The sequence below is a fragment of the Tympanuchus pallidicinctus genome, unplaced genomic scaffold (genome assembly GCF_026119805.1).
Source record: "Tympanuchus pallidicinctus isolate F22 unplaced genomic scaffold, pur_lepc_1.0 scaffold4, whole genome shotgun sequence".
Taxonomy (NCBI): domain Eukaryota; kingdom Metazoa; phylum Chordata; class Aves; order Galliformes; family Phasianidae; genus Tympanuchus; species Tympanuchus pallidicinctus.
The window spans coordinates 8,274,345-8,301,683 of NW_026294758.1; the positions used below are offsets into that span (position 1 = coordinate 8,274,345).

Sequence of the window (27,339 nt, forward strand, 5' to 3'; positions counted from 1 at the left end):
CATGAGCCAGCAGTGTGCCCTCACAGCCCAGAAAGCCAACCAGATCCCAGGCTGCATCAAAGGAACTGTGGCCAGCAGGTTGAGGGATGTGATCCTGCCTCTCTACTCTGCACTGGTGAGACCTCACCTGGAGTCCTCAGTACAGGAGTGATATAAACCTCCTGGAGCACGTCCAGAGAAGGGCCACAAAAATGACCCATGGAATGGAACACCTATGGTGTCCTATCCTAGTGGCTTCTGCTCTGGAAAGTTTTTCAGCTAATTTTAAGGTACCGTGAAGTTCCTTAGATACTAGACAGTATGTTCTCTGTATGTATACTAGACAGTATGTAATTTTTTTTTCTCTTTCCCAATTGATGTGCAGGCTACAAAATAACTTTTCTCAATGACTCTTTCTCCAAAATGACATAATACTGCAGCCATAAGATGAATGGATTGAATCCTCGCACGTAATGGATGGAGCTGGCGCAGACTCTTCCCTTCAGGTAGGCAAGCACCATGCGTGGCATGGGCTTCTGCAGCCTCCACCTGCCAGGCCGCTGGCCCTGACATCCAGACAGCAGAAGCGGGCCAGGCCTCGGGGAGGAAGAGGAGGCCAGAGAAGAGCCCGAGCTGCCGGGCACTTGAGGGAAACCATCACCAGTTGCTTTACCATCAACCAGACGTGCAGTCGCTCAGGAGCTCTGGTTGCAGCGAGAATTTGAGAACCTTTCTGGCAACTGCGAGGTCCTCCACAGCACATCCACTCACACAGATGAGGTCTCCAACTTTGCTACAAGAGGATCCAGCTTTTATATTGTTATATTATCGTATCCACCAATCTGATTCCTGTGCCCGGGGGTTTCCCTGTCCACAGGTGTTGTGATCTGGGCACACCTATCCCCCAAAGTAGGACTGCAGAGCAAAATGCCTCTGCTTTTGCATGCGGCCAGCACCAGCTCCCCTTCAATGCCATTTCCAGGGTGCTGAACAAGACACCGGGCACATGCACGGCAGAGGAGCACCCCACGCACTGGGAGATTCGCAGGCACAGGAATCAGACAGGTGGGGTATGAGCCCCACGAGTCCCAGCACTGAGCTGAGCCACTCCCAGCAGAGCATCCAAGCAAGACGGCCTCTCGCTCTCACCTCGACGAAGAAACATCGTTGAGCAGGCAGGAGCTGCTCTCTACTAGTGTGTCTTGGAGCATGGTCTGCAGAGTGCGCTGCCTGTCACTGCAAGTGTTGTGGTTTCGTGATTTTTGTTGTAGGTATTCATAACATCATAACATCACGTAAAGCAGTGGGAGTTAAATGATCTGCACAGACTGAACCTGCAGGACAGGTTAAATAGGAGTGAAAGAAAAGCTACTGAGTCAATTGCCAGATACCCTGCTGTTATTCATTAATTCATTCAGAAACGCAGAGGGAGACTGATGCTTAGCGTCGTGCAGTGACGCAGGCAGACCTGCCTATGGCCCTGCCATAAGTCCCTGTGAGGCAAAGAAGATAAGCTAGTTTCCAGCCCTGAGAAGGCAGACCACAGTAACTCACAAGATGAGGGAAACTGGATCCTCCTCTCTGCTTGGAATAGGAGGACCCACTCCCTTTCCCCTAAAGTGGCTCAGAGCAATAGCTGAGAGCCTGTGGGGTAAGAAAGACAAGAGAGGATGGTGTGCAGGTAACAGTTTGAACAGTTTGAAGCCAGCAAGTTACAGCCACCGGTCCAGCCAAGGACTCACGCCACTGGTTCGAAACCAGTGTCAGGAGAAAAAGGCAAAAGGTGTTAGCAACTGGAGGCTACTTGTTGAGAGGCACCAAGGCAGCCGTCTGCCGCCTAGATGAGCTCTCCAAGTAGGTTTGCTACCTGCCAGGCGTCTGCGTTCATGAAAAGAATTGAAGAAGGAGGCCGTGGGGTCTGATAAAGACAGCTACTATCAACCCTTCTCCTTCAAGGCGGGTCACATGAGACTGCAACAAGGAGATGACAAAATCTGAAGGGAGATGGGTAGTGTTCTCCTCGACCACCATGCTGGGCAACCATGACCCAGGAAGAAGGAGGCAAACCCGGCAGGTGAATGGCTGGTGGTGTGATACAGCCACAGAATCATTAGGGACAGATAAGACCTCTCAGGTCATCAAATCCAACCATCAGCACATCCCCACCATGCCCACTAATCATATCCCTCAGTGCCACATCCACGTGTTCACTGAGCACCTCCCGGGACGGTGAGTGCACCACCTCCCTGTGCTGCCAGTTCCAACGCCTCTCTGCTCTTTCTGGGAAGAAATTCTTCCTAATATCCATGATGTCTTGCTCAGGGTTATGGGTACTGTGTTCCTGGATACAACTTCGAGATACCAGGCATATTGAGGTTGGATGAAATGCAGCTGACCAGGAGGGGCAAGAATTCTGGGCAGCATGCTGGCTGGGCTGGTTATTGCAGCTTCACACTGGATATAGAGAGAGATGGGGGTGTATTTCCAAGTGACAGAGAAGAGCCTGGAAACACCGTCACTTTTGGAAACGGCCTAGAGAAAACTCAGATTTGTACTGGTGCAACTCTCCTCCAAGAAGGCAACAGGGCTGACAGCCCAACTGAAGCCTCAACACATGCAGCACGGTTAAGAAGTAGAAGGAGCTACAGTGCAGTCAAAAAACAGTGACCTATCACAGCAGTGCGGTGAGACGAACCACCACACTGGGGTGCTACAACGGAGCGCCACAAGGCTTTTGGAAGAAAGAAGGCAGGGAAGAAGAGGCTGGGGAGCTGCCCTCAGTGTGAACTGGGTGTTAGCTGTTGTGGTTTCGTGATTTTTTGCGGTCAGTATTCCACATCTGAACATCATGGGGACCAGTGGGAGTTAACGCGTGAATGTGCTGGTTCCCTTTACTGTCTTTTGCGGACTCTTTGAGTATCGCCATGGGAGGGGAGGGGGCGGCATCCCCGGAGGACCTGGCGGGCACAGGAGTGCGGTGGAGCTGCGGACGGGACCCGGAGCGGCTGCCTCTCTCCTTCTGGCCCGGCTCAGCCGGCTCAGCTCGCCGCGGAGAAAGCGCGTGCTTTCCTCGCACTGTCGTGGTTTGACTCTCATTTTTTGATACTCTCGTCTCTCTCGTTTTCTTTTAGTTCGATTCAGAAAATTACCCTTCCTCCTCAGATCGTTGCCGTCGTGTTTTCTCTTTGTTAACACTGCCCGCCAGCTCTCTGCCCTTCCCCCTCTCCGGGACGCGCGTGGCCCGGGGCCGGCCGGGTGGCGGCAAACCGTTCGTAACCGTTTTTTTTTCCTCTTCTTCCCGGGGCTGTGCCCTTGTCACGGACTTATATCTAAGGATAGCCCGTGACATTAACCAATGGGAATTGTGCAGGGCTGCCTCTGAAAAACAGCCGCGATCGTGTTGAGAGCTGACGGGTGCTCTGAGCCGTGGGCCGTGGCCCACACGGCCCAGCACAGCTCGCAGGGCAGCCGTCCCTGCCCGGCGCCTTCACAGCAGTGGCCCTATCTTAGCAGAGAGAAACACCACGCCGTATTCGTGTCACCGCTTTTAGGCCACACGCACAGTTGTGAGCACCCATTCTCAAGGAGGAAGCACAGGAGAAACGTATCCGAAATCTCTGACAAACACCTTGAGACCTCACTGAGTATGGCAGCTGCTTCCATCTGACAGACTGAGGTGTTTCACAGAAACGCCAGATGGTTTTGGTGCTGCCCTTTCTGTGTTTTAAGAAAAGCAACGCCTCCTATTTTGTTACGTCAGCCCATGGCGCCAGAGGCAGATGCTGGAGGTAGGGCAGAAGGGGCTGACATCCACCCACATGGTGTGAAGATGTGCTCCCACACTCCTTCTCCCCCACAAATGGTTCATTCACCAGCTTCCTAGCTTTAGCCTTATTGATCTGGCTTAATGTAGCATGGAAGCGATAAGAAAGTCTTTCAGCCACCCTGCCTTCTAGAGGAGCTCTGCAAGTCGTTGTGAAGAAAAACAAAATAAAGCAGGTTAACTTCTGTATCTGGAGACAGTCAAGTAGCTTTTGAAGCTGTCCCACTCTCTACCGTCTCTTCATCCAGAGAGCCAGAGCTCTCAGCACTGCTGGTCTGCAGGGCACCCTCTAGGACCAAGACGTTCACAGTAGGCCCTTGATACTTCCTCTTCTGGCCTGCCCAATATAGACCTCAGCAAGCACCTCATGGTTTTTTTAGGCTCTGTCAGCTTCGCTAAGAGTTTAGCTTAGGTTGACTGTGCTCCTGTGATCCTGCAGACACAAACCGTTGATCGGCCCCGCAAGTAGGAGTGAATTCAGCTGGACCTAGAGGCTTAGAAAGCAGCCTTGTGACTCAACGGGGGTGTTAAATCACATGATACCTACGCTGCATGAATAATACAGATGATGTTTATTCTGTATTAGTAAATAGATGTTAATACATAGATGTAGATGTAAAGACAAAAGCTTCCCTACTGCGAGTGAAGATGATGGTGCACTGGTGTCCTTCAGTAACAGCACGGTGAAGCAAGAAGGCTGGCTGTCTTTCAGGGAAGCCAGAGGAGCCAGCAAGGAGCACACAAAGGGGTGTGCAGGGCCTCAGGGCTGGAGCTGGGGGCAGCCCTGAACTCAGCCAGAGTAGCACAGCCAGACAGCTCTTAGGGAGTGCAGCTTCCTCTCCCACACACTTCTGAGCCGGTAACAAAGAGCTTGCTGGGTGCTGATTACAGGCGTTGTTCTCAGGAGCTGGATGGTTTCAGCCAGCAGGATGGAAATGGAAGGGCTGCTGGTGCTCTCCAAACTTCTCAGGGCTGATGTGGAAGAGAACAGAGTGGAAATCAGAGCCCTCGTCTGTGCAAAGCAAGCCAGGAAATTCTCCTGTGTAGCCACCCCACCCAGCTCTTCCCAGGGCCAGAATGGAGCAGGGATACAGCGGGGTCAGCTGCAGAGGGGCTGGCAGCAAACGCTCGCTGCTTTGCCCGCACTGCCCCTTGTCCGCAGAGGTTGCAGAGCGCTCCTGGGTCGGGACCAGGATTGCAGCTCGCCGCCCAGTGTCTTTTCTTCTCCCTGCCACACTGCTTTGACCCCCACGCTGCTCTCACTCACCCTCAATGGTGGTGTTCAGCTTCTCCTCACGTCCATTTCTCAGGTGTCTCCCGGCAAGCCCTAGACACACACAGCCCGTCAGAAATCCCACCAGGATGGGAGGGATGGGAGGTGGCCAGCCCACCTCTCCAGCACAGTTCCCCCAGCATCCTTGCTGGCCTGGCCACGCACCCGCGACTGCAGCACCCTGAGAGGCACCAAGGCACCCAGCAAGGCTCCCACCGCCACCCGCTGCACAGGCAGGGCTGCGGGAGGGCAGCAGGGAGCCCCTCGAGAACCCAGCCCCCGCCTTGGGCCAGCACAGCTCCGCGGGCACATGGCTCAGCCAGCAGCAGCACATGCTGGGGTCGAGCTGCTGCGGGGCGCAGAAGGGTCGGGGTTCGTGGCTCACCAATGAACCTGATGGCCGCCTCTTGCAGTGGTTCCTGGGGGCTGCATAGGTAGGACAGGCTCTGCTCCAGGAACTGATCTGCTCTGCTGCTGTGGCCCACCAGCTGGAAGACAGCACACATGGATGGGGCTGGCGCATTCTCTTCCCCTCGGGCAGGCAAGGGCCATGCATAGCATGGGCCTCCGCGAGGGAAAGGAGGCCGGAGAAGAGCCCAAGCTGCCGGGCACTTGAGGGGAAGGGGTATATGAACGGCAGCAGGCTGTGCCCTTCAGCATGAAGCTGTGGTAGAGGCATGGGCACTGGCCCCACACCCTGGGCCAGGCCTGGCAGGCCTCATCTGGGCCAGATCTCAGGAGCTCTGGGGCACTTGTCCTTACCAGGCACTCGCCGATCCTCTGCAGCTGCGCTGTCTTCAGCAGATAGCTGAGGTGCCTGTGCTTCAGCAGCTTGGCGGCACAAAGAAGGGCTTCCCAGGAGGCCTGCAGAGGAACAGAGACCAGGAGATGCCTTCAGTGCCTGCCAAACAGGGCTGGTGTGTCCTGCACCTTGCCACAGCTTGGGGCTTTATTGGGCTCTGGTGAGAAGGAAGATGCAGCAGCTGGGGAAAGGTATCTGTTCTGTGCTCAGGCAGGGGCATGGGCCAACCACCATCTCTGGCACTGGGTGCTGCCAATGCCCAGGCCATCCTGAGGGCTGTCAGCACCTGCTTCCTCCAGTGACCGTGCAGTTTAGAAATGCCCACCTGAGCCACGCTCTGGTCCTCGTCATGCAGGTGGAAGAAGAGAGGCACGAGGATGTTGTGCACTTCCTCCTTAATCTCCACTGTGTGGGTGTCCCCTGCAACCTCCATGGCATCCTTACAGAGAAGGATGGAGCGCTGCCTCGTCTGGGCGGACTCCTGGTGACACAGAACAAGAGACACAGAACTGAGTCCTGCCTTCTCCAAGCCTCCAAGCCAAGGTCGAGCAAGGGCGTGGGCTGGCCAACAGGGACCCAAACGTTTGTGACTCTCCCGCTCACAGCAGGGAGCTGCAAAAAGCCAGCTGTGCAAGCAGCACCATTGCGCAGCTGTACACCACTGTCAAAGCTGTGCATCTGCAGGGCTCCGCACGGGAGGGGCTGCCCCAGCACGACAGCCTGAGAAGCACCAAGCAAAAGATTTCCTGCACACAGCCAGGCACTGTGGTGGGAAGAGGAGAATTCGTAGGCCAGTCCAGTTAGGCACACACCACGCGCTCATACGCCCCGCAGCCATACTTCCAAGCCTCCCACTCCCCCACTGGCCTTACGTTAAAGAAGAAGGGCAGCAGGAGCTCAGGCAGCTGCAGGGCAGTGGGCACCACCTTCTCTCTGTCTGCCAGGTGCAGCATGTTGTGGAGGACAGTCACAGACTTCACACCGATGATGCTGTGGGCATCTTGCAGTTGCTCTGTGATCTCTGGCAGCAGGTCTTGCAGAGTTACTGCCTGTGGCAAACACAGCATTTCTTCTTCAGAAACCTCAAGCACCACCCCAGCAGAACACCTCTGCTTACAGACCGCACAGCCCAGGGCAGAGACCTGTTTGGGGCTGGATCTGAGCACACAGTGTCCCGTGGGATGGAATGGGATGGGATGGGATGGGATGGGATGGGATGGGATGGGATGGGATGGGATGGGATGGGATGGGATGGGATGGGATGGAATGGAGGGCTGCTGCCTTTGGCTTCCAAAGCAACCATTGGTATCAGTGCAGCCCTCAATGGCTGATGAAAAAGGCAGTGGGGCAGTAGCGCAGCTGACAACTCTCAGTATTACGGACAAAGTCCAGGCAAGCCTATGTGGGCACCGCCGCCTGGGGCTGGGCTGCAGGCCCTCTTTGCCATCCCTTTGTCTCAGTGCCACCCACTCACCATCTCGGGTATCGCAGACAGCCTGACCAGGCTGGTGGTAGCCAAGTCACGCAGCAATGAGTACTGACTCTTCAGGTGTGACTGGAGCAGGCTCTGGATGCTGTAGCCATTGACGTACGCCACGATGTCAGTGACCTTAACGCACTTCAGCAGCTGAAACACACCCAGCAGTACCATGAGAGGCCGTCCCCGTCGGCAGGATCCATGTGATGAACTGCCGCCCCCCCTCAAGGCCCAGGGCAGGAGGCCAAGGGCCAGCCACAGTTCTGTCTCGTGGCAGCACAGCAGCTCCCTTCCTGCTGCTCCTGCCCTCACAGCCATGTGCAGCCTCTCGCTCTCAGGAGCTGCACCAAATGCATGTTCTTCCACCCTTTTCCTCAGCCTCGAGGGGAAAAGGCCTTGGGGCAGGGCTGTCCCCAGCGGTGAGAGCGGCCCTGCTCTGTGGACATGCAACCTGACCCTCCCCACTCTGCCACACAGACTAAGGCAGAGGCACCTCCAGGAGGCACCGCTCGCCTCTAGGCCCACCTCAGCAAACACAGCCATGGTCCCGATCTCCTTGTGCTCCTGTCTTTGCGCGAGAGCTGTGACTGTTTCTTCAAACACCATGGGACAGCAGAGCGGTACTGTGCTTCGCAGCGCCCTGGTCAGGGAACGAACACAGAGATGCACTCAGTTTGCTGAGAAGCCTATCTTACGAACAACTTGTGGTCTTCCCACAGGTGCCCGCTGCTGGCCACCTCAGCTTCCCAAGTCCCTGGGCTCTTCGTTGGCTCGAAGGCCACCCTTCTGGCTGCTCTGCCACACATCTCCGGCACAGGCCGCGGCACTGCATGCAGAGCCAGCCCCGGCAATAGCCGCAGCCAGCAGTGCGCAGGGAAAGGGTGCTCTGGGAGGTGACAGGCCCTGCAAGTCCTTTCTCACCAGGCAACAGCAGCCCCTCTCCAGGGGAAAAGAGCTGGGGAGACAGGGACAAGTGGGGAGGCTCTCACCTGGTCAGCACAGCCACGCCTGTGTGGTAGGTGTCAAGGCTCATAAGCATGTCCCAGCCACCCTGCTGCTCTATGTCCTCCACCAGACCGTCACTCTTCAGGTGTTGGAAAAGAGCTCTCATGCTCTCCACCGCATGCCTGCGGACACAGCAAAGCGTGCGTCACACTGGAAGCCCTGGCTCTGAGCCTGGGGCAGAGACCCGGCAGCGGGGATGGAGCACCTGATGATGTTCACAGGCGACATGTCCTCATCATCGGTGATCGCACTGAAGCAGCCATGCTGTGTGCACTGCAGCAGGAAGGAGATCTGGAAGAGCATCCCTACGTACAGCTTGTGGATCAGCTGCCAAGCAGAGCCTTTAGTGGAGGGCAGATGGAGGATCGCGTGCAGGGCATGACTTATCTGCAGGAAGCACCCAAGGATGGCCCTCAGGGTACAGCTGCCCCTGCCATGCTGCCCAAGCCCATGGGGTGACATGCTGGGGTTCGAGGGGCAAGGAAAGAGAGGACAAAGGGCTGCGGAGGGGCTGCAGGGGGGAGGTGGGAAGAGACAGTAAGGAAGGGAAAGGGAGTGGAGAAGAGAGGAGGCGTGGGGAATGCAGCCCTGCCAGGGGTGAGCGAGGTGTCATCCAGAAACTCACTGCCAGGTAACCGGTGCAATTGTGGCCCGGGCCAAGGCCATCGTGCCTGGGCTTTGGCCATTTCTGCAGCAGGGACTCCAGCACGACCTCTGCAAGGCTGGGTTCGGAGACCATCGTCTGCCACATGATTGCAGAAGACCTGCAGAGACAAAGCACGCTGTGTCAGGGACTGCCCCAGCCACCATCCCTTGGCCTGTGCTGGCCCCAAGGGTCTTGAGCCATCCATGAGGTGTGCGGGCCCCGCAAGTGTCGCACCATGGGATGTCACGCAGCACGAAGCTGACCACACACTGTGGGTTCAAGCGTGTCATCTGCTGAAGGGTCCGGATCGCAATGTCCCGGAGCGACTCCTCACAGTCCGACATGAGGTGGTCGTAGATGCTCTGCACGATCAGTGGCACCTGGAGGAGACAAAAGGGCACTGAGATGGAGCAAAGCCACAGCCCCAGCTGCCAGGGGGTAATGCTGCTTCCTCCTGTGGCGCTTCACTGGTCTGAAAAGCCAGCCAAGCTCTCAGGCTGCACTCTCAGGTCAGGGGAAGCCCCGCAGAGGGCAAAAGCACAGGGCAATCTGGCTGAGAAGTGCTTACGTTCGAGAGCTGAGGGTCCGCATCTTTCAGGACCGCATCCAACGTCCTGGCAACCACATCGGTGTCAGAGACCCTTGGCTGCGTTATGCCCTGCAGGATGGTTAGGATGAAGTCTCCCATCTCGCTGGGGCAGAGCCAGCTGCCCACTACCTGTGGGAAGGAGGAAGGGAGATAAGGCCAGATGCAGTGTGTTTAATGGTGATGGGACACATGTGAGCAGCAGCGAGGGTGGCTCTGGAGAGGGGGAGAGATCCAGGGCAGCACTGGCGCTGTAACCCAGGGGAGCCCAGCGCTGAGCTGACTGCAGCCTCAGCGGGTGCAGAGAGGGAGCTGTTGTGCAGAGCCATGGCTGGGCTGGAGTCAGGGTCACAGAGCGCTGGCTCTGCAAGCAGCGGGGGCTCACCGATAGCCAGAACAGCTGCAATCACAGCTCTGACACTGAGAGAAAGTCTTTGGCTACTCCCAGCTGAGACACGGCTGGACCCTGCAGCCAGATTGTTGAGAGGCTGAGACAGCCCCTGCCTCGTGCCCACACTAACTGGCCCGTTGGCTCACATGAGCCTCCTGCCACGGGGAGTCTAGCATCCCAGCAAGGGACGAGCTGCTTACCAGTGTATTCAGAGCAGCATACTGGGCACAGAAAAAGTCCCAGCATTCACCATCCGCATACGATTGGAGATTGGCATGTCCAAACTTGTAACCTGGGCAGAAGGAGTAAGAGAGTGAGTGGTAGGACTGATGGGGAGAAGGCAAGAAGAGCACCTCTCAGGCTGCAGAGAGGCAGGAGAGCTAGGTCCAGCTTTCTGCCCTGAAGGAGGAGAGCAGCCCTGCCATGCCGCTGCTATAGACTCGCCAAGACAAGGAGGGCGGCCAAAGAGGTGCGCTGCCTCGCCTGGAAGTTATTGTGTGGAGCACCGCAGCCCATCCCAGCCTCTCTTACTCTCTCGCATTGCCAGGATCCTGTGGATGCCATGCAGAGCCTCCATAGAATCACGCCTGATGTCCTGGTCCTCCTCGGCACAGCCCAGGATGAGGTGCCCCAACAGCTTCCCCACGAGCATCTTGGACTGGTTTTGTATGGAGCGATCGCCGTCCCAGCTTTCACTGTATTGAGTCGAGCTCTGAGGAACAAAGGAAAGGCAGAGTTGCTGGGCTGAACTGGTGCGCCTGGGACAAAAGCCCTGTCCCCCCAGAGCCAGCAGCGGGTTGAGCACTACAGGAGTTGAGCACCAGCGCTTTGGCCAGCTCTGCCCTGGGCCACGCAGGGGCTGACCCGTGGCAGACCCACATCTAGGTGAGGAGCACACGGACTGTCTTTGGTGAGAACTGTTGAAGGGTTTTGAGTGGCTGCTGGATTTTGGTGTGTAGAGGACTCTGTCCCAGACCTGCTGGTCTTGCAGGGAGCCCAGAGCTACCAGCTTACTGGGGCACCAGGAAGGGGCAAGAAGGGGGTTAAACGCTGCCCGTCTCTCCGGCTTCTTACCGCTATCAGAGAAGCAGGGACTAGGACTTTGCTCAGGTTGGCAATCCTCCCCATGGCACACCGGCGCACTCTCAGCCACTCAGATTCGGCGCAGGGCAGCAGGGCCTGAGAAGACAAAAGCTGTTGGTCAACCACAGATGCGATGGCAGCTCCTGAAGCGGCCGCTGTGCCGGGCAACTGGCGGGGCACTGACAAGGTGCCCAGGCTTCCCCTGAACAGGAGAAGAGCCTGGAATGGAGGCCCGGCCTCCTGGCAGCCTCAGGAATGGCTGCCCCAGCGGAGACCTGCTGCGGTCACCAATCATTATCCCCACCCTCAGCTCCTACAAAATGGCTCTGCCCCTTTTCCAAGAGGGAAGGGCTTTGGGGCTGGCATGCTGCTGGGTGCCCTCAGCGGCCAGAAGAAGAGCGTTTCAAGGCTGAGCTCCCTTCGCATGGTGGCCACATCCCAGCAGACCTCGGCCTTGCTGACATCTGGCACAAAGAGTATCCCCGAGGCAGGTAAAGGAGGGCAGTGGGTCAGCGGTGCCAGCCGCCGCTGCGGGGTCTGGGAAGGGCACTCAGCAGCCTTCCGCTGCTCAGGTGCAAACCACTGGACTTCAGGTGGTTGCGTCCCCACCCCATTGCCCGCTTTCTGTGCCTCTTTCTGGGACACGGTGCCCACCCCAGAGCATCCCTTCTCTCTGGAGGAAGGAAGAGCCCCTGTGAGCCTTGCTCTCTGCACGTGCCAGACCTGCAAGACGATCACCAGGTTGAGGGTGGCGGAGTGTGGCGGAAGACGCAGCAGCACATGCAGCACGCTGTCCAGAGCTTGCAGCATCTGCAAGAAGAACAGAGCAGGTGTGCACTTTTGCTTGCCCTTTTTTTGCAGGAAGCTGGCTTCAACTCCTGCCACCTGAAGCAGAATTCAGCCACCCTACAGTGCCAGGAGCCTGCCCTGTGGTGCCTCCGGGTCTGCCTTGGCTGTCTCCTTCCAGCAGCCAAAGCTAACTGGAAAAAGCGTGCAGAATTGGCTGGCAGGCTCTCTGTAGCACAGCCAGCTCTTACCTCATTGTAGAGAGAAGCGTCAAAGCTGATCTCTTTCTCCTGTTCGGCGAGAAAGCAGATGTAGCTAACACAGGGGCTGAGGTGCTGTTGGATCTGGGCTATGATCTCAGTGCTGCAAGGAGAGGAAATGCCTGTTGGATGCTGGCAGCTGGGGCATGCCTGCTGCTGTCAGGCCCTTGCTGTGGAGAGCCCTTGCACAGCCGGGCTCTGGGGCACTTGCCTCCTTGCAGTGATGGCGAGCGCGGCGTGCCTGCCCAGGCACATCAGCGGTTGCCAGTACTGGGGGAACTTCTTCCGCAGTAGCACCTGGAGAGAGACGGACGGCGCAACTGAGCTGGGACTCGGGCGCTGCCGGCAGCCAGCACGAGGGTGCACAGCACCGCTGTCCCCGCGCCGACACCGGCACCCGAGGCAGAAGCCCCATGGCCGGCAGGCAGCTCTGCGCCCAAAGAGATCTGTCCCACTCGTCCCCGTTCGCACCGCCGGGCCGGCATCCGGCCAGCTCGGCCCCTTCCTTCAGCCTCGCCGGGTGCCCCTCACCTCGTGCTGCGCGTCCAGCTTGCCGTCGGCCAGGTACCTCCCCTCCAGCCGCAGTCTGCAGACGGTACGGAGGGAGACCAGGAAGCTCGTCCTCGCGTCCAGCTCCTGACAGTCGAGGAGACGAACGGGAAGAGTGAGAGGGCGCGAGCAGCGGGGCCGCTGCGCGGAGGGGGTGCAGCGGTGGTGCGGGGGGCCGGGAGGGCAGCAGCTCTGCGCGGCCAGCCGCGCTCCGAGAGCCTGGGTGCGGGCAGCAAGCACGGCGGCACCCGGCTGGGAGCGGCGGGCAGAGCCTCGCGCCGACGAAGTCGGACATCGTTACCTTTTCCTGGCCGGCGAGGAAGGACCAGAAGAACTCGCAGTCCTCCTTCTCCTTGTCATCCAGCTGCTCGACGCCGAAGGCAGCGGCAGCGTCATCTGCTAAAGAAGGAGCGTGGAGAGCTGGGGGCGAGGGCGGTAGGCGCAGGGAAGAGCCGCGCCCTCTCCGGCTCCGTTGCCGCCGCCCCGCAGACGGGGGAGCCACGCATCGGCTCCGGCGCCGGTGCCCGCTCTTCCCCTGGCGGAGCGAGGAACGAGGCTCCCGGCGTCGAGCAGGGTGCGCTCCCTGGCCGCGGTCCCGCCCAGCCCGACTCAAAGCCTCGCTCGCTGGCGGGCTCCACGTGTAGCGGCTGGCACGGCGCCGCCGTGGCACACGGCCACGAGCCCCGACCGCAGCCCGCCGCGGAGCCCGGAGCCGGGGCTGCGGCTGGCCGGGCCCGGTGCCGCCCGCGTACTCACCGGTCTGGAGACCGCGGATCTCCTCGAACGATTCGAACGACTCTCGGCCATCCATCTCTGTCCCCGGGGAACACAAGAACTGGGACTCTGAGGGAACGCTATCGGTAGAAGTGGAGCTCCTCGAAGAGCCTCGCTGCTCCCGTGCAGTCCCGTCGCTGTCCTCCTGGACACTGAGGGGCTGCCGTGCCGTGCCTGGGTAGCCCCAGGCGTTCCATGGGCGTCACAAAGGCCCCATTATGCCATCACCTGCGCCACAGTGTTTGCGCTGCCCACTGCCCGAGGATTGCCACAAGGCTGTCCACCTTTGGGCACCTGAACTGTCTCGCTTAAAGTCCAGGCTGAATATGGCCCCAGGCACTACACAAACACACCCTCTCTGATGCACTCCCCTTTCACAGCGCCTCTGTCACATTGCTGCCTTAAGCTTTAGCATAGCTTTTCATCGCCGTGGTATCGAAAGGTGTCTTGTGCAGAATTACAGCAATGATGAAAGCACCCGAGGAGTGTTTGGCACTTCCCTCTGTGGGAATCAAATGTTGTTTCTGCCTTAGAATTGGATATTTTTTTTTTTTTTTTTTTTTTTTTTCATGATCTCCGCTATCATAGTTCTTTTTGGGAGTCCTTCTACTTAACTTGTGGAAGATCTCTGGTAAGTTCACATTACTTATCCTCTAGACGAACCTTCCTGGGAACGCACACATTGTATATAGGTGTATAGATGCATATTTTGTCATACACACTGCAAGAATATCCTGCACGAGAGCAAACCAGAGAACTAGCCATGGTTCTCCACGTGGAGAGAACTCCACATGCCCAAGGAAGCGCCCTAAGAGACACTGGAAGGCCTGGCATCATCCCCCAGTACTCTTTGTTCAACGAAGACTTTAAAGAAAATCACTGTATCAATACAAGGAGAGCATGGAGACATTTTGGAAACAACAGGATGGCTACTGACTGGCACCAGATAACAAATAAATTGACAAGTAAATAGCAAATGTAAACCTTCTGATAAGATTGTGAACCTGGAGTACCCAGCCAGTGGGGAAACAGAGGAGGGGGGGGAGGCAAGGGGGAGAAAACCGGGTCTAAAGGCTCTCATGATGTATCCATAGGTGTGCTCCTGCTTGCGGGACGCCCGCCATTGCAATCGCGAATAAAATCTGCTTTTATCAGAGATACCGTCCAGACAAAATTACTTGGATATTTCCAACAAGGATTGAGTGGTCAGTGATGGTCAATGGTGTGGGGTCTGGATGGACGAGCGGTGACAAGTGCTGTCCCCCCCTTCATCAGTGACACTGACAATTACAGTGGGGTTGAGTGCACCCTCGGGAGAATTGCTGATGACACCAAGCTGCGGGTGTGATCAACACCAGAGGGATGGGGTGCCATTCAGAGGGACCTAGACAGGCCTGAGCAGAGGGCCCAGGTGAACAACATGAGATTTAACAAATCCGAGCGCCAGATCTTGCACCGGAGTCGAGGCAGTCGAATACGAGCTAGAGGACAAAAGGATTGAGTGCAACCCTGGTGAAAAAGACCTGGGGGTAATGGTGAATGGCAGGATGGACATGAGCCAGCAGTGTGCCCTCACAGCCCAGAAAGCCAACCAGATCCCAGGCTGCATCAAAGGAACTGTGGCCAGCAGGTTGAGGGATGTGATCCTGCCTCTCTACTCTGCACTGGTGAGACCTCACCTGGAGTCCTCAGTACAGGAGTGATATAAACCTCCTGGAGCACGTCCAGAGAAGGGCCACAAAAATGACCCATGGAATGGAACACCTATGGTGTCCTATCCTAGTGGCTTCTGCTCTGGAAAGTTTTTCAGCTAATTTTAAGGTACCGTGAAGTTCCTTAGATACTAGACAGTATGTTCTCTGTATGTATACTAGACAGTATGTAATTTTTTTTTCTCTTTCCCAATTGATGTGCAGGCTACAAAATAACTTTTCTCAATGACTCTTTCTCCAAAATGACATAATACTGCAGCCATAAGATGAATGGATTGAATCCTCGCACGTAATGGATGGAGCTGGCGCAGACTCTTCCCTTCAGGTAGGCAAGCACCATGCGTGGCATGGGCTTCTGCAGCCTCCACCTGCCAGGCCGCTGGCCCTGACATCCAGACAGCAGAAGCGGGCCAGGCCTCGGGGAGGAAGAGGAGGCCAGAGAAGAGCCCGAGCTGCCGGGCACTTGAGGGAAACCATCACCAGTTGCTTTACCATCAACCAGACGTGCAGTCGCTCAGGAGCTCTGGTTGCAGCGAGAATTTGAGAACCTTTCTGGCAACTGCGAGGTCCTCCACAGCACATCCACTCACACAGATGAGGTCTCCAACTTTGCTACAAGAGGATCCAGCTTTTATATTGTTATATTATCGTATCCACCAATCTGATTCCTGTGCCCGGGGGTTTCCCTGTCCACAGGTGTTGTGATCTGGGCACACCTATCCCCCAAAGTAGGACTGCAGAGCAAAATGCCTCTGCTTTTGCATGCGGCCAGCACCAGCTCCCCTTCAATGCCATTTCCAGGGTGCTGAACAAGACACCGGGCACATGCACGGCAGAGGAGCACCCCACGCACTGGGAGATTCGCAGGCACAGGAATCAGACAGGTGGGGTATGAGCCCCACGAGTCCCAGCACTGAGCTGAGCCACTCCCAGCAGAGCATCCAAGCAAGACGGCCTCTCGCTCTCACCTCGACGAAGAAACATCGTTGAGCAGGCAGGAGCTGCTCTCTACTAGTGTGTCTTGGAGCATGGTCTGCAGAGTGCGCTGCCTGTCACTGCAAGTGTTGTGGTTTCGTGATTTTTGTTGTAGGTATTCATAACATCATAACATCACGTAAAGCAGTGGGAGTTAAATGATCTGCACAGACTGAACCTGCAGGACAGGTTAAATAGGAGTGAAAGAAAAGCTACTGAGTCAATTGCCAGATACCCTGCTGTTATTCATTAATTCATTCAGAAACGCAGAGGGAGACTGATGCTTAGCGTCGTGCAGTGACGCAGGCAGACCTGCCTATGGCCCTGCCATAAGTCCCTGTGAGGCAAAGAAGATAAGCTAGTTTCCAGCCCTGAGAAGGCAGACCACAGTAACTCACAAGATGAGGGAAACTGGATCCTCCTCTCTGCTTGGAATAGGAGGACCCACTCCCTTTCCCCTAAAGTGGCTCAGAGCAATAGCTGAGAGCCTGTGGGGTAAGAAAGACAAGAGAGGATGGTGTGCAGGTAACAGTTTGAACAGTTTGAAGCCAGCAAGTTACAGCCACCGGTCCAGCCAAGGACTCACGCCACTGGTTCGAAACCAGTGTCAGGAGAAAAAGGCAAAAGGTGTTAGCAACTGGAGGCTACTTGTTGAGAGGCACCAAGGCAGCCGTCTGCCGCCTAGATGAGCTCTCCAAGTAGGTTTGCTACCTGCCAGGCGTCTGCGTTCATGAAAAGAATTGAAGAAGGAGGCCGTGGGGTCTGATAAAGACAGCTACTATCAACCCTTCTCCTTCAAGGCGGGTCACATGAGACTGCAACAAGGAGATGACAAAATCTGAAGGGAGATGGGTAGTGTTCTCCTCGACCACCATGCTGGGCAACCATGACCCAGGAAGAAGGAGGCAAACCCGGCAGGTGAATGGCTGGTGGTGTGATACAGCCACAGAATCATTAGGGACAGATAAGACCTCTCAGGTCATCAAATCCAACCATCAGCACATCCCCACCATGCCCACTAATCATATCCCTCAGTGCCACATCCACGTGTTCACTGAGCACCTCCCGGGACGGTGAGTGCACCACCTCCCTGTGCTGCCAGTTCCAACGCCTCTCTGCTCTTTCTGGGAAGAAATTCTTCCTAATATCCATGATGTCTTGCTCAGGGTTATGGGTACTGTGTTCCTGGATACAACTTCGAGATACCAGGCATATTGAGGTTGGATGAAATGCAGCTGACCAGGAGGGGCAAGAATTCTGGGCAGCATGCTGGCTGGGCTGGTTATTGCAGCTTCACACTGGATATAGAGAGAGATGGGGGTGTATTTCCAAGTGACAGAGAAGAGCCTGGAAACACCGTCACTTTTGGAAACGGCCTAGAGAAAACTCAGATTTGTACTGGTGCAACTCTCCTCCAAGAAGGCAACAGGGCTGACAGCCCAACTGAAGCCTCAACACATGCAGCACGGTTAAGAAGTAGAAGGAGCTACAGTGCAGTCAAAAAACAGTGACCTATCACAGCAGTGCGGTGAGACGAACCACCACACTGGGGTGCTACAACGGAGCGCCACAAGGCTTTTGGAAGAAAGAAGGCAGGGAAGAAGAGGCTGGGGAGCTGCCCTCAGTGTGAACTGGGTGTTAGCTGTTGTGGTTTCGTGATTTTTTGCGGTCAGTATTCCACATCTGAACATCATGGGGACCAGTGGGAGTTAACGCGTGAATGTGCTGGTTCCCTTTACTGTCTTTTGCGGACTCTTTGAGTATCGCCATGGGAGGGGAGGGGGCGGCATCCCCGGAGGACCTGGCGGGCACAGGAGTGCGGTGGAGCTGCGGACGGGACCCGGAGCGGCTGCCTCTCTCCTTCTGGCCCGGCTCAGCCGGCTCAGCTCGCCGCGGAGAAAGCGCGTGCTTTCCTCGCACTGTCGTGGTTTGACTCTCATTTTTTGATACTCTCGTCTCTCTCGTTTTCTTTTAGTTCGATTCAGAAAATTACCCTTCCTCCTCAGATCGTTGCCGTCGTGTTTTCTCTTTGTTAACACTGCCCGCCAGCTCTCTGCCCTTCCCCCTCTCCGGGACGCGCGTGGCCCGGGGCCGGCCGGGTGGCGGCAAACCGTTCGTAACCGTTTTTTTTTCCTCTTCTTCCCGGGGCTGTGCCCTTGTCACGGACTTATATCTAAGGATAGCCCGTGACATTAACCAATGGGAATTGTGCAGGGCTGCCTCTGAAAAACAGCCGCGATCGTGTTGAGAGCTGACGGGTGCTCTGAGCCGTGGGCCGTGGCCCACACGGCCCAGCACAGCTCGCAGGGCAGCCGTCCCTGCCCGGCGCCTTCACAGCAGTGGCCCTATCTTAGCAGAGAGAAACACCACGCCGTATTCGTGTCACCGCTTTTAGGCCACACGCACAGTTGTGAGCACCCATTCTCAAGGAGGAAGCACAGGAGAAACGTATCCGAAATCTCTGACAAACACCTTGAGACCTCACTGAGTATGGCAGCTGCTTCCATCTGACAGACTGAGGTGTTTCACAGAAACGCCAGATGGTTTTGGTGCTGCCCTTTCTGTGTTTTAAGAAAAGCAACGCCTCCTATTTTGTTACGTCAGCCCATGGCGCCAGAGGCAGATGCTGGAGGTAGGGCAGAAGGGGCTGACATCCACCCACATGGTGTGAAGATGTGCTCCCACACTCCTTCTCCCCCACAAATGGTTCATTCACCAGCTTCCTAGCTTTAGCCTTATTGATCTGGCTTAATGTAGCATGGAAGCGATAAGAAAGTCTTTCAGCCACCCTGCCTTCTAGAGGAGCTCTGCAAGTCGTTGTGAAGAAAAACAAAATAAAGCAGGTTAACTTCTGTATCTGGAGACAGTCAAGTAGCTTTTGAAGCTGTCCCACTCTCTACCGTCTCTTCATCCAGAGAGCCAGAGCTCTCAGCACTGCTGGTCTGCAGGGCACCCTCTAGGACCAAGACGTTCACAGTAGGCCCTTGATACTTCCTCTTCTGGCCTGCCCAATATAGACCTCAGCAAGCACCTCATGGTTTTTTTAGGCTCTGTCAGCTTCGCTAAGAGTTTAGCTTAGGTTGACTGTGCTCCTGTGATCCTGCAGACACAAACCGTTGATCGGCCCCGCAAGTAGGAGTGAATTCAGCTGGACCTAGAGGCTTAGAAAGCAGCCTTGTGACTCAACGGGGGTGTTAAATCACATGATACCTACGCTGCATGAATAATACAGATGATGTTTATTCTGTATTAGTAAATAGATGTTAATACATAGATGTAGATGTAAAGACAAAAGCTTCCCTACTGCGAGTGAAGATGATGGTGCACTGGTGTCCTTCAGTAACAGCACGGTGAAGCAAGAAGGCTGGCTGTCTTTCAGGGAAGCCAGAGGAGCCAGCAAGGAGCACACAAAGGGGTGTGCAGGGCCTCAGGGCTGGAGCTGGGGGCAGCCCTGAACTCAGCCAGAGTAGCACAGCCAGACAGCTCTTAGGGAGTGCAGCTTCCTCTCCCACACACTTCTGAGCCGGTAACAAAGAGCTTGCTGGGTGCTGATTACAGGCGTTGTTCTCAGGAGCTGGATGGTTTCAGCCAGCAGGATGGAAATGGAAGGGCTGCTGGTGCTCTCCAAACTTCTCAGGGCTGATGTGGAAGAGAACAGAGTGGAAATCAGAGCCCTCGTCTGTGCAAAGCAAGCCAGGAAATTCTCCTGTGTAGCCACCCCACCCAGCTCTTCCCAGGGCCAGAATGGAGCAGGGATACAGCGGGGTCAGCTGCAGAGGGGCTGGCAGCAAACGCTCGCTGCTTTGCCCGCACTGCCCCTTGTCCGCAGAGGTTGCAGAGCGCTCCTGGGTCGGGACCAGGATTGCAGCTCGCCGCCCAGTGTCTTTTCTTCTCCCTGCCACACTGCTTTGACCCCCACGCTGCTCTCACTCACCCTCAATGGTGGTGTTCAGCTTCTCCTCACGTCCATTTCTCAGGTGTCTCCCGGCAAGCCCTAGACACACACAGCCCGTCAGAAATCCCACCAGGATGGGAGGGATGGGAGGTGGCCAGCCCACCTCTCCAGCACAGTTCCCCCAGCATCCTTGCTGGCCTGGCCACGCACCCGCGACTGCAGCACCCTGAGAGGCACCAAGGCACCCAGCAAGGCTCCCACCGCCACCCGCTGCACAGGCAGGGCTGCGGGAGGGCAGCAGGGAGCCCCTCGAGAACCCAGCCCCCGCCTTGGGCCAGCACAGCTCCGCGGGCACATGGCTCAGCCAGCAGCAGCACATGCTGGGGTCGAGCTGCTGCGGGGCGCAGAAGGGTCGGGGTTCGTGGCTCACCAATGAACCTGATGGCCGCCTCTTGCAGTGGTTCCTGGGGGCTGCATAGGTAGGACAGGCTCTGCTCCAGGAACTGATCTGCTCTGCTGCTGTGGCCCACCAGCTGGAAGACAGCACACATGGATGGGGCTGGCGCATTCTCTTCCCCTCGGGCAGGCAAGGGCCATGCATAGCATGGGCCTCCGCGAGGGAAAGGAGGCCGGAGAAGAGCCCAAGCTGCCGGGCACTTGAGGGGAAGGGGTATATGAACGGCAGCAGGCTGTGCCCTTCAGCATGAAGCTGTGGTAGAGGCATGGGCACTGGCCCCACACCCTGGGCCAGGCCTGGCAGGCCTCATCTGGGCCAGATCTCAGGAGCTCTGGGGCACTTGTCCTTACCAGGCACTCGCCGATCCTCTGCAGCTGCGCTGTCTTCAGCAGATAGCTGAGGTGCCTGTGCTTCAGCAGCTTGGCGGCACAAAGAAGGGCTTCCCAGGAGGCCTGCAGAGGAACAGAGACCAGGAGATGCCTTCAGTGCCTGCCAAACAGGGCTGGTGTGTCCTGCACCTTGCCACAGCTTGGGGCTTTATTGGGCTCTGGTGAGAAGGAAGATGCAGCAGCTGGGGAAAGGTATCTGTTCTGTGCTCAGGCAGGGGCATGGGCCAACCACCATCTCTGGCACTGGGTGCTGCCAATGCCCAGGCCATCCTGAGGGCTGTCAGCACCTGCTTCCTCCAGTGACCGTGCAGTTTAGAAATGCCCACCTGAGCCACGCTCTGGTCCTCGTCATGCAGGTGGAAGAAGAGAGGCACGAGGATGTTGTGCACTTCCTCCTTAATCTCCACTGTGTGGGTGTCCCCTGCAACCTCCATGGCATCCTTACAGAGAAGGATGGAGCGCTGCCTCGTCTGGGCGGACTCCTGGTGACACAGAACAAGAGACACAGAACTGAGTCCTGCCTTCTCCAAGCCTCCAAGCCAAGGTCGAGCAAGGGCGTGGGCTGGCCAACAGGGACCCAAACGTTTGTGACTCTCCCGCTCACAGCAGGGAGCTGCAAAAAGCCAGCTGTGCAAGCAGCACCATTGCGCAGCTGTACACCACTGTCAAAGCTGTGCATCTGCAGGGCTCCGCACGGGAGGGGCTGCCCCAGCACGACAGCCTGAGAAGCACCAAGCAAAAGATTTCCTGCACACAGCCAGGCACTGTGGTGGGAAGAGGAGAATTCGTAGGCCAGTCCAGTTAGGCACACACCACGCGCTCATACGCCCCGCAGCCATACTTCCAAGCCTCCCACTCCCCCACTGGCCTTACGTTAAAGAAGAAGGGCAGCAGGAGCTCAGGCAGCTGCAGGGCAGTGGGCACCACCTTCTCTCTGTCTGCCAGGTGCAGCATGTTGTGGAGGACAGTCACAGACTTCACACCGATGATGCTGTGGGCATCTTGCAGTTGCTCTGTGATCTCTGGCAGCAGGTCTTGCAGAGTTACTGCCTGTGGCAAACACAGCATTTCTTCTTCAGAAACCTCAAGCACCACCCCAGCAGAACACCTCTGCTTACAGACCGCACAGCCCAGGGCAGAGACCTGTTTGGGGCTGGATCTGAGCACACAGTGTCCCGTGGGATGGAATGGGATGGGATGGGATGGGATGGGATGGGATGGGATGGGATGGGATGGGATGGGATGGGATGGGATGGGATGGGATGGAATGGAGGGCTGCTGCCTTTGGCTTCCAAAGCAACCATTGGTATCAGTGCAGCCCTCAATGGCTGATGAAAAAGGCAGTGGGGCAGTAGCGCAGCTGACAACTCTCAGTATTACGGACAAAGTCCAGGCAAGCCTATGTGGGCACCGCCGCCTGGGGCTGGGCTGCAGGCCCTCTTTGCCATCCCTTTGTCTCAGTGCCACCCACTCACCATCTCGGGTATCGCAGACAGCCTGACCAGGCTGGTGGTAGCCAAGTCACGCAGCAATGAGTACTGACTCTTCAGGTGTGACTGGAGCAGGCTCTGGATGCTGTAGCCATTGACGTACGCCACGATGTCAGTGACCTTAACGCACTTCAGCAGCTGAAACACACCCAGCAGTACCATGAGAGGCCGTCCCCGTCGGCAGGATCCATGTGATGAACTGCCGCCCCCCCTCAAGGCCCAGGGCAGGAGGCCAAGGGCCAGCCACAGTTCTGTCTCGTGGCAGCACAGCAGCTCCCTTCCTGCTGCTCCTGCCCTCACAGCCATGTGCAGCCTCTCGCTCTCAGGAGCTGCACCAAATGCATGTTCTTCCACCCTTTTCCTCAGCCTCGAGGGGAAAAGGCCTTGGGGCAGGGCTGTCCCCAGCGGTGAGAGCGGCCCTGCTCTGTGGACATGCAACCTGACCCTCCCCACTCTGCCACACAGACTAAGGCAGAGGCACCTCCAGGAGGCACCGCTCGCCTCTAGGCCCACCTCAGCAAACACAGCCATGGTCCCGATCTCCTTGTGCTCCTGTCTTTGCGCGAGAGCTGTGACTGTTTCTTCAAACACCATGGGACAGCAGAGCGGTACTGTGCTTCGCAGCGCCCTGGTCAGGGAACGAACACAGAGATGCACTCAGTTTGCTGAGAAGCCTATCTTACGAACAACTTGTGGTCTTCCCACAGGTGCCCGCTGCTGGCCACCTCAGCTTCCCAAGTCCCTGGGCTCTTCGTTGGCTCGAAGGCCACCCTTCTGGCTGCTCTGCCACACATCTCCGGCACAGGCCGCGGCACTGCATGCAGAGCCAGCCCCGGCAATAGCCGCAGCCAGCAGTGCGCAGGGAAAGGGTGCTCTGGGAGGTGACAGGCCCTGCAAGTCCTTTCTCACCAGGCAACAGCAGCCCCTCTCCAGGGGAAAAGAGCTGGGGAGACAGGGACAAGTGGGGAGGCTCTCACCTGGTCAGCACAGCCACGCCTGTGTGGTAGGTGTCAAGGCTCATAAGCATGTCCCAGCCACCCTGCTGCTCTATGTCCTCCACCAGACCGTCACTCTTCAGGTGTTGGAAAAGAGCTCTCATGCTCTCCACCGCATGCCTGCGGACACAGCAAAGCGTGCGTCACACTGGAAGCCCTGGCTCTGAGCCTGGGGCAGAGACCCGGCAGCGGGGATGGAGCACCTGATGATGTTCACAGGCGACATGTCCTCATCATCGGTGATCGCACTGAAGCAGCCATGCTGTGTGCACTGCAGCAGGAAGGAGATCTGGAAGAGCATCCCTACGTACAGCTTGTGGATCAGCTGCCAAGCAGAGCCTTTAGTGGAGGGCAGATGGAGGATCGCGTGCAGGGCATGACTTATCTGCAGGAAGCACCCAAGGATGGCCCTCAGGGTACAGCTGCCCCTGCCATGCTGCCCAAGCCCATGGGGTGACATGCTGGGGTTCGAGGGGCAAGGAAAGAGAGGACAAAGGGCTGCGGAGGGGCTGCAGGGGGGAGGTGGGAAGAGACAGTAAGGAAGGGAAAGGGAGTGGAGAAGAGAGGAGGCGTGGGGAATGCAGCCCTGCCAGGGGTGAGCGAGGTGTCATCCAGAAACTCACTGCCAGGTAACCGGTGCAATTGTGGCCCGGGCCAAGGCCATCGTGCCTGGGCTTTGGCCATTTCTGCAGCAGGGACTCCAGCACGACCTCTGCAAGGCTGGGTTCGGAGACCATCGTCTGCCACATGATTGCAGAAGACCTGCAGAGACAAAGCACGCTGTGTCAGGGACTGCCCCAGCCACCATCCCTTGGCCTGTGCTGGCCCCAAGGGTCTTGAGCCATCCATGAGGTGTGCGGGCCCCGCAAGTGTCGCACCATGGGATGTCACGCAGCACGAAGCTGACCACACACTGTGGGTTCAAGCGTGTCATCTGCTGAAGGGTCCGGATCGCAATGTCCCGGAGCGACTCCTCACAGTCCGACATGAGGTGGTCGTAGATGCTCTGCACGATCAGTGGCACCTGGAGGAGACAAAAGGGCACTGAGATGGAGCAAAGCCACAGCCCCAGCTGCCAGGGGGTAATGCTGCTTCCTCCTGTGGCGCTTCACTGGTCTGAAAAGCCAGCCAAGCTCTCAGGCTGCACTCTCAGGTCAGGGGAAGCCCCGCAGAGGGCAAAAGCACAGGGCAATCTGGCTGAGAAGTGCTTACGTTCGAGAGCTGAGGGTCCGCATCTTTCAGGACCGCATCCAACGTCCTGGCAACCACATCGGTGTCAGAGACCCTTGGCTGCGTTATGCCCTGCAGGATGGTTAGGATGAAGTCTCCCATCTCGCTGGGGCAGAGCCAGCTGCCCACTACCTGTGGGAAGGAGGAAGGGAGATAAGGCCAGATGCAGTGTGTTTAATGGTGATGGGACACATGTGAGCAGCAGCGAGGGTGGCTCTGGAGAGGGGGAGAGATCCAGGGCAGCACTGGCGCTGTAACCCAGGGGAGCCCAGCGCTGAGCTGACTGCAGCCTCAGCGGGTGCAGAGAGGGAGCTGTTGTGCAGAGCCATGGCTGGGCTGGAGTCAGGGTCACAGAGCGCTGGCTCTGCAAGCAGCGGGGGCTCACCGATAGCCAGAACAGCTGCAATCACAGCTCTGACACTGAGAGAAAGTCTTTGGCTACTCCCAGCTGAGACACGGCTGGACCCTGCAGCCAGATTGTTGAGAGGCTGAGACAGCCCCTGCCTCGTGCCCACACTAACTGGCCCGTTGGCTCACATGAGCCTCCTGCCACGGGGAGTCTAGCATCCCAGCAAGGGACGAGCTGCTTACCAGTGTATTCAGAGCAGCATACTGGGCACAGAAAAAGTCCCAGCATTCACCATCCGCATACGATTGGAGATTGGCATGTCCAAACTTGTAACCTGGGCAGAAGGAGTAAGAGAGTGAGTGGTAGGACTGATGGGGAGAAGGCAAGAAGAGCACCTCTCAGGCTGCAGAGAGGCAGGAGAGCTAGGTCCAGCTTTCTGCCCTGAAGGAGGAGAGCAGCCCTGCCATGCCGCTGCTATAGACTCGCCAAGACAAGGAGGGCGGCCAAAGAGGTGCGCTGCCTCGCCTGGAAGTTATTGTGTGGAGCACCGCAGCCCATCCCAGCCTCTCTTACTCTCTCGCATTGCCAGGATCCTGTGGATGCCATGCAGAGCCTCCATAGAATCACGCCTGATGTCCTGGTCCTCCTCGGCACAGCCCAGGATGAGGTGCCCCAACAGCTTCCCCACGAGCATCTTGGACTGGTTTTGTATGGAGCGATCGCCGTCCCAGCTTTCACTGTATTGAGTCGAGCTCTGAGGAACGAAGGAAAGGCAGAGTTGCTGGGCTGAACTGGTGCGCCTGGGACAAAAGCCCTGTCCCCCCAGAGCCAGCAGCGGGTTGAGCACTACAGGAGTTGAGCACCAGCGCTTTGGCCAGCTCTGCCCTGGGCCACGCAGGGGCTGACCCGTGGCAGACCCACATCTAGGTGAGGAGCACACGGACTGTCTTTGGTGAGAACTGTTGAAGGGTTTTGAGTGGCTGCTGGATTTTGGTGTGTAGAGGACTCTGTCCCAGACCTGCTGGTCTTGCAGGGAGCCCAGAGCTACCAGCTTACTGGGGCACCAGGAAGGGGCAAGAAGGGGGTTAAACGCTGCCCGTCTCTCCGGCTTCTTACCGCTATCAGAGAAGCAGGGACTAGGACTTTGCTCAGGTTGGCAATCCTCCCCATGGCACACCGGCGCACTCTCAGCCACTCAGATTCGGCGCAGGGCAGCAGGGCCTGAGAAGACAAAAGCTGTTGGTCAACCACAGATGCGATGGCAGCTCCTGAAGCGGCCGCTGTGCCGGGCAACTGGCGGGGCACTGACAAGGTGCCCAGGCTTCCCCTGAACAGGAGAAGAGCCTGGAATGGAGGCCCGGCCTCCTGGCAGCCTCAGGAATGGCTGCCCCAGCGGAGACCTGCTGCGGTCACCAATCATTATCCCCACCCTCAGCTCCTACAAAATGGCTCTGCCCCTTTTCCAAGAGGGAAGGGCTTTGGGGCTGGCATGCTGCTGGGTGCCCTCAGCGGCCAGAAGAAGAGCGTTTCAAGGCTGAGCTCCCTTCGCATGGTGGCCACATCCCAGCAGACCTCGGCCTTGCTGACATCTGGCACAAAGAGTATCCCCGAGGCAGGTAAAGGAGGGCAGTGGGTCAGCGGTGCCAGCCGCCGCTGCGGGGTCTGGGAAGGGCACTCAGCAGCCTTCCGCTGCTCAGGTGCAAACCACTGGACTTCAGGTGGTTGCGTCCCCACCCCATTGCCCGCTTTCTGTGCCTCTTTCTGGGACACGGTGCCCACCCCAGAGCATCCCTTCTCTCTGGAGGAAGGAAGAGCCCCTGTGAGCCTTGCTCTCTGCACGTGCCAGACCTGCAAGACGATCACCAGGTTGAGGGTGGCGGAGTGTGGCGGAAGACGCAGCAGCACATGCAGCACGCTGTCCAGAGCTTGCAGCATCTGCAAGAAGAACAGAGCAGGTGTGCACTTTTGCTTGCCCTTTTTTTGCAGGAAGCTGGCTTCAACTCCTGCCACCTGAAGCAGAATTCAGCCACCCTACAGTGCCAGGAGCCTGCCCTGTGGTGCCTCCGGGTCTGCCTTGGCTGTCTCCTTCCAGCAGCCAAAGCTAACTGGAAAAAGCGTGCAGAATTGGCTGGCAGGCTCTCTGTAGCACAGCCAGCTCTTACCTCATTGTAGAGAGAAGCGTCAAAGCTGATCTCTTTCTCCTGTTCGGCGAGAAAGCAGATGTAGCTAACACAGGGGCTGAGGTGCTGTTGGATCTGGGCTATGATCTCAGTGCTGCAAGGAGAGGAAATGCCTGTTGGATGCTGGCAGCTGGGGCATGCCTGCTGCTGTCAGGCCCTTGCTGTGGAGAGCCCTTGCACAGCCGGGCTCTGGGGCACTTGCCTCCTTGCAGTGATGGCGAGCGCGGCGTGCC

General features: G+C 57.3%; 1 protein-coding gene across 1 annotated transcript; it reads right to left on the minus strand.

Moving 5' to 3' along the window:
• Positions 1 to 2,773: 2,773 nt before the first annotated feature.
• On the minus strand, positions 2,774 to 24,679 carry LOC128089671 (uncharacterized). The gene is made up of 13 exons (XM_052701321.1): positions 24,560 to 24,679; positions 24,226 to 24,371; positions 23,971 to 24,109; positions 23,551 to 23,732; positions 23,330 to 23,467; positions 22,338 to 22,980; positions 6,750 to 6,926; positions 6,203 to 6,358; positions 5,838 to 5,939; positions 5,461 to 5,563; positions 5,070 to 5,129; positions 4,036 to 4,139; positions 2,774 to 3,103 (listed from the first exon to the last, which is right to left on the minus strand). The coding sequence occupies exons 1-13, from the start codon at positions 24,677 to 24,679 to the stop codon at positions 2,774 to 2,776; spliced, it is 2,400 nt and encodes a 799-aa protein (XP_052557281.1).
• Positions 24,680 to 27,339: the final 2,660 nt, after the last annotated feature.